This window comes from Ziziphus jujuba, chromosome 9 (assembly GCF_031755915.1).
Source record: "Ziziphus jujuba cultivar Dongzao chromosome 9, ASM3175591v1".
NCBI classification, from domain to species: domain Eukaryota; kingdom Viridiplantae; phylum Streptophyta; class Magnoliopsida; order Rosales; family Rhamnaceae; genus Ziziphus; species Ziziphus jujuba.
The window spans coordinates 20,480,939-20,487,822 of NC_083387.1; the positions used below are offsets into that span (position 1 = coordinate 20,480,939).

At 31.3% G+C, this 6,884-nt stretch overlaps 1 protein-coding gene across 1 annotated transcript; it reads left to right on the forward strand.

Annotated features, from left to right (window-relative positions):
* The first annotated feature begins 942 nt into the window (after positions 1-942).
* On the forward strand, positions 943-4,064 carry LOC107427246 (beta-amyrin 16-alpha-hydroxylase CYP87D16). Its single transcript, XM_048481331.2, has 9 exons — positions 943-1,270; positions 1,479-1,815; positions 1,904-2,053; positions 2,173-2,424; positions 2,521-2,610; positions 3,036-3,120; positions 3,243-3,349; positions 3,461-3,588; positions 3,689-4,064. The coding sequence occupies exons 1-9, from the start codon at positions 1,047-1,049 to the stop codon at positions 3,792-3,794; spliced, it is 1,479 nt and encodes a 492-aa protein (XP_048337288.2). The 5' UTR covers positions 943-1,046; the 3' UTR covers positions 3,795-4,064.
* The last annotated feature ends 2,820 nt before the right edge of the window (positions 4,065-6,884 follow it).

A 6,884-nucleotide genomic window follows, 5' to 3' on the forward strand; every position in this document is an offset into this window, starting at 1 on the left:
ACCCAATCTTCTGTTGCTTCTCATACCTCATGATCTGGGGAAATCCAATTAAACCATATTTTTTGAAAAAGAAAATTAGGGGAAAAAAAAAAAAATCAAAACTTCCCATTGAAATTAAAAAGGGTTTATACTCGTTTGAAGATCTATGGGTTCACTCAAAACTTCTCCTCATTTTTCAAACTTTGATTTCTTTGGATGAATAGCGAAGAAACTCGGACAAAAACAAAAGAAACTGAAAAACACTTGTGTTCACATGAAATTTTAGTATGCGCTATATTAATTATGTATCATTTCTTTTAGGCATTTGATTATATGATTTTTAAATAAAAGACTGTGATAAAAAACTAATATAAGCAAGCATGGAAAAAGTCTAACAAAGGATCCAAGTCCGAGTTAGTTCGTTACCTAGTAAAAACTTTACCTATATATTACGTATTTAGCCATCATGCATCTCTCAAAAAATAACTACTTTCTTTTGGGCATTGATATATCGGGACATAAATAGATTACCAAACAAATATATAATTAGAAAATGAGGTTGCTTCATGTTCGTCTATAAAATCTAATTAGAAAATAAGGTTGATTCATGTTCATCTATAAAATCTACTTTAATAAAAGTTTTGTTTCAAAGCACCCCTACAAGTTAAACTTTCCTTCCTGCCCCCATATTCCACATTAAAAAAAAAAAAAAAAAAAAAAATTAAAAAAAAAATAAAAAAGACTTTTTTCTGGTGATGACTTTTCTAGACAATTTGTGTTGAAATATAAATATTTTTCCAATTTATTCAATAAATTAAACTGCTATTGATTTTCATAGATTTGACTTGAATGTAAAAAAGTTTCAAAAAAGTAAACAAACCGAATATGTCCCTTCTGTCTTTGTTCAGCTATGCACGTCTGCTGGGTTTGGTTGGCTTAGTTTTTTTATAAGATGCAACGTTCAACGCTACTCTCTATCTCACTTTTTCACCATTTTGAGACATCCGTTGTGAGAGGGACAAAGAGATAAAAGGAGTTCAACTTAGACAACAAGCTACTAACTAAACATGTCAACATTAATCGGAATAATGTGCATAGTAGCATTGCTTGCAATATGCATTAGCCATTACTGGATTATGATCAGGTGGAGAAATCCAAAATTCAATAACAAAAATAAGAAGATTCTCCCACCAGGCTCCATGGGCTGGCCTTTCATCGGAGAGACTCTCCATCTCATCATTCCAAGTTACTCTCTTGATCTTCACCCCTTCATCAAAACCAGAATTCTAAGGTAAAATCCATCCTTACATACAAAAATATTGTTGAATTAATTTTTATTTCATGGAAAAAAGATATATTTAGAAGTATAATTTCTTATCTAAGATAAACCCCTTTTTTTTTTTATAAATTATAATTACATAATTTTGGTTGAATGGAAAAAATATATATAGTTGTAAGTCTAGCTTTTCATATTTTATTATTAACTCTTTTTCTTATAGATATGGGACTATATTTCGAACAAGTTTAGTAGGTCGGCCTGTGGTAATCTCAGCTGATCCGGAGTTCAACAACTACATTCTTCTTCAAGAAGGGAAGCTGGTTGAGCTCTACTATTTGGACACATTTTCCAACATCTTTAAGCAAACTGGTGATGATCAATTCCGACCAAATGCTGCTGGTCTCGTCCACAAGTACGTTAGGAGTATTTTTCTTAGTCACTTTGGTGCTGAGATCCTCAAGACAAAATTGCTAAATCAGATTGAAGAATTTGTGGAGAGAACTCTGTTTTCATGGTCGAATCAGGCATCCGTTGAAGTAAAACGTGCAGCTTCTGAGGTAAAATTTCAATTTTCACTTTGTTCGATATACTTATTTTGATGTCTATAATACGTTATTATTAATTTATTTTACTATAAAATCACAGATGGTACTAAATTTTAGTGCAAAGCAAATATTCAGCTACGACGCAGAAAAGGCACCGTTTGATTTAAGTGAGAAATATATGAAAATCATAGATGGTCTAATGTCTTTTCCCTTGAACGTCCCAGGTACAGCATACCATAAATGTTCAAAGGTAAAAAAACCAGCAAAATCTTGGAAGAAAAGTTTGTTGACTAATACTATATCTTTATACAATTGTATGAGATATAAGAAATATATGATTAATATATATAAAGTTTTGGTTACACTCAGGACAAAGAAAAGGTGACAAACATGATTAGGGATATGCTAAAGCATAGACAAAATTCGCCCCGGAAAGGTCATGAAGGAGATTTTCTTGATCAGATCATCAGTGACATGGATAAAGAAGAGTTTTTAACAGAGGATTTTATAGTCCAGCTGGTGTTTGGTGTCTTATTTGCTACCTTTGAGTCCGTTTCGGTAATAGTGGCATTAGCTTTCCAGTTACTCTCTGAGCATCCTTCTGCATTGCAAGAATTGACTGTATGTATATAAAATTTCAGCATCAAGATTCAAGTTCTTTTAAATTTGAATAATCAATAATAAATTTGATAAAAATAATTTCCATTTAATTATTAGGCCGAGCACGAAGCAATTCTTGAAAAGAGAGAGAACACAAATTCATTTCTTACTTGGGATGAATATAAATCAATGACTTTTACTCTTCAGGTTAGTTTACTCAGACTTGGTCGTTATTTATATATTCAGGTTATGTACAATATTTATTATGATAGTTTTAAAGTAAAATCTTCTTTCATAGTCTTTATATTCACTTTTAAAATATGAGGTCCAGCTCACTTGAGCGAATCTAAGAACCATGAAAAAGTCTTTATTCTAACAATTCTCAAAAAACTTATTGATCATGTAGATATTTTTGCATTTTATCCCTTCTAGTATATACTAAATTAGTTCCAATGCCCCTAAAATTATAGTGAAAATTCTTTTCTGGTTCATATAATTTAATAGTTAATTAAAAAGTCACACTATTATTTATAAACTTTTGAGGGGCATGTTTGTTGAAAATCTTTTTGAAATATTAAAAAATATACAACACTTTATTTTGGTGCTGGTCGCTGTTCAAAAAACACATACAGGTTATCAATGAAACTCTAAGGCTAGGAAATGTGGCACCTGGATTATTGCGTAGAGCACTGAAAGATATTCCGGTTAAAGGAAAAGGTATATATATGTCTTTCTCATTTTGGCATATTTGTTTGAGGTCTTTAATTTGTTTATTTCTCACATATATATTATGCTACTTATTTGACAACAAATAAATATTTGAGGTGTGTGCTTTGTAGGATTTACAATTCCAGCAGATTGGACAATTATGGTTGTCACCTCCGCTCTTCACATGAGTCCCAACGCATTTGAGGATCCTCTCGCGTTCAATCCATGGCGATGGAAGGTCCAGTTTCGACACTATTTTCCAAATGATTCCTTGTTAACTTCAGCAACATCTTGTAAATAAATGTGTGAGCTAAAGCTGAACTTTTTTATGTATAATGGAAACCTGCAGGACCTTGAGCAACATGTTATAACGAAGAATTTCACGCCTTTCGGAGGAGGAATGAGACAATGTGCAGGTGCTGAATATAGTAGAGTTTTCTTGTCAACTTTTTTCCATGTTTTGCTCACCAAATATAGGTATGTTTTCTACTTTTCTTCATTGGAAGGAGCATTTTACATGTAAAGAGAGGTTTGATTTAGGGATCTTAATCAACAATTTTGGAAATCTTTTTTATAGGTGGACAAAAATTAAAGGGGGAGAAATTGCTCGGAGTCCTATTTTGGGATTTGGGAAAGGCATCCACATTAAGTTCACGAACAAGCATAAAATTATGGTTCATTAAGAAGAGATGCCTATTTCAATAGACTAACGTTCCAGGAGTCTCGTTTACTTGTATAATGATAGTAAATGTTTTAGTCAAAGTCAATATATGTACCTTGTAATCGACCCTTCTCTGTGATCTATAAAAAAGACAGAGTGAGCCGAGGTGGCTTGACATCAGTATAGCGTCTTGTTGAAAGACACTCCAATACTTAAGTCAGTTTTAGATATGCTTTGACAGAATATGGAGGTTGAGACACGATGACTTATATTAAATAAGAGTTTCATTCAAGGATATGTTTGTATTTATAATTCGCCTTGACGACCTTGTTATATTTTTGGATTTAGTCATTTACCTTGGACCTAGATGGGCTTGGTTTCTCATAGCCTAGTCAGTTACCTTGGGCTTCGTTTTCTTAAACCAAGGGTTTTCTAAAGGGGACTGCGAATTAGTATATATGTAATGTCGAGTTTTAATACATTCTTATTAGCTTCTCTTCGTTTGTATGCAACATTTTTCTAGCTATTCTATCAAACGCTAAAATCATTCCTATGTTCTTTCTATTAACGGGTTACTTAAATTAGGACATGTTTTTCATCTCCCCATCCACCCCACCCCCACCACCACCCACCCACCCCCCCCAACTATAAATTTATTCATATTATTGTCTGCCATAAATAAAATAAAAACATGACAAAATTATCCAACAATGGAAATTTCTATAATGAATTTGGTCAAGTTAGGCAGACATGTACACATGTACACTACCGAAAATTAGAATAACTAAAGTATATTAAAATTGTTTCAACAACCAAAGTTACCTAAGTTGTGTACGTCTAAAATACTCGATTGGACTGAAATTGCAAAAAAACATTTGTTGGGAGACAATGTGACAACATTTAGCATTTGTAAGGCAACGTGAAAAGAAAAATATTACTTAGCATCATTAGTGATTGATGACTAGTGAAACTTAGCTACATAGTAGATAACAATTTAAATGTTATCATTAAAATGCTCACTTTTAGGATTCCAATATAAAAAAATAATAGATTAAATATCCCAAACTAAAATTTATCATATAAACTAATGATTATCACTAATTATGACAAATAGCAAGACTCAAGTGAAAAATATGTACTCATAACTTAAAGAGATAAAAAGATATTAACCCTAAAAAGCAACTTTTGTTTAAATCTAGGGCAAAGCCTATCTATAAATTGAAAAAGTTTCAGGTGGACTAATAAGGTATATAAAGAATAAAGAGAACTCAGCCAAGTCACTATTAAGAATTTTTTTTTTTTTCTTGGGACAAATAACTCTAGATTGACTCTTTCTTTTTTCACACACGTTTACAATACGTATTGCTTTCTATATTGTATCAATTCATCTAATTCTAAAAATATTATAATTTTTTATGTTCTAACATTGAACCTCTAAATGGTGATAAATTAAATAACTAAATTATGTATGATAAGAATCCATCCGTGCTTGCACAACCGACTACTCGCTGGGATGCCATTCCGATACGGATGAAGATCGGGCCAATCACTAGAGCTCAAGTTAAGAAGTTTAAGAACAATCTGGCTGCTTTTATACAGGGAGTAATTAATTCTCAAAAGGGCTTTCAATATCCAAAGATACAGGATCTGTTTTAAGCATCCAATTGATAGAACCCGTTACGGACTCAGATAGCTGTTTTAGTGCAAATATGGACTCAGGGCAATAACAAATGGATCCAACACTTATTGGATTCAATGGATATCACCAAGAGACCATGAAATCATGTTAAGGCAGAATCAAAAGTATGAAAACCAGCTTGTATGGACCACATCTCAATTTGGTCGAAACTATGCTGTATAGCCACTAACTTTGACTTTTCTTCTTGTTTAAGCATGTTTGACTTATTCCAATCAAGGGGCAACGTGTAATAATCATTAGTAATCATATTTGACATCCTTCATGGCATATGGAAGATGATTTGGAGCTCAAAAAAGTTGGACATTTGTCAAAGATACCTTAGTAGTCAAACTAGTCAACTAGTTTCCTAATTTGATTTTGACTTTATGTTTTAGGAAATTAATCTTATATTTGGTTTCTATTTATTTATTTGCTGGACAAATCAACTTTGAAAAATTATTAATTTAGTATTTTCATTGTAAATTAATTAATTCCTAATTCAAAATAAAAGAACTAGTGAATCCAAATTAATTTAGGAAAATAGGTGAATTTCGGCCAACATGTTTCCTTTTCTCTTTGGTGGCCAATTTTAATCTAAATTTTTAGGGTTTATTGTTTTATGAATCTATCCTATTTAAGGGCTTAATTTCAAAAAAGAACATACGTTTAATAATATTTAGAATTTATTTTGTAAGATAGAATTCTCCTTATTCTCTTTGAACACCTAAAACACCATTAGAGAGTGTGTGTTTTAGTTTTGACTTACCAATAGGGCATCCATAACCTATTGTGACATCTTTATTATACCAAGGTTTCTAATCTCATATTGGTTAGGGGTTAAGATGACCATAAGAACTTGAACTTAATTGAGATCCAGGCTAATATAATATGGGTTTAGGAGCAGGTCATCCTAAGTTCGTATCATTTGGTATCAGAGCCAAAATTTTGTTCAAGTTTGATCTATCTTTATTTGCTTTTTTTTTTTGTGTTAATTTTCAATTTTAGCATTATGTTAAGGTTGATTCTATCATCACACACGTTCTGCATATTTTAAAAAAAAAAAAAAAAAAAAAAACTCATTTCTAGTTAAATTAGGTTTTCTTTGTTTTACCATATTTTTGCTTCCTAGTTTGTTGGTTGCTTTTCATCATTGTTCTTGTTAATTTAGTTTATTGTTGATTTTTCTTTGCTATTTTTGATCTTAAATACTTGCACTCATTTATTCAAAAAAAAAAAAAGAGAGGAATTGCGGCATCATATATAAATTTACAAAAAATAAAAAATAAAAATGGCATATTTGTATTGTTGTTGTTGGAGGCCACGGGTTTGGTGAGTTTTTGTTCCTGGAATTGCAATTTAGTTGTTAATTATTTCTACTGCATTGAGATTATATTTTGTGAGTTAAAAAATAAAATAAAATAAAATAAGAAGAAG

Coding starts and splice junctions, on each gene's coding strand:
- LOC107427246 (XM_048481331.2), top strand. CDS start 1,047: ATGTCAACATTAATCGGAATAATGTGCATAGTAGCATTGCTTGCAATA. Junction 1,271..1,478: donor ATCAAAACCAGAATTCTAAG/GTAAAATCCATC, acceptor TTTTTCTTATAG/ATATGGGACTATATTTCGAA. Junction 3,589..3,688: donor GTTTTGCTCACCAAATATAG/GTATGTTTTCTA, acceptor TCTTTTTTATAG/GTGGACAAAAATTAAAGGGG.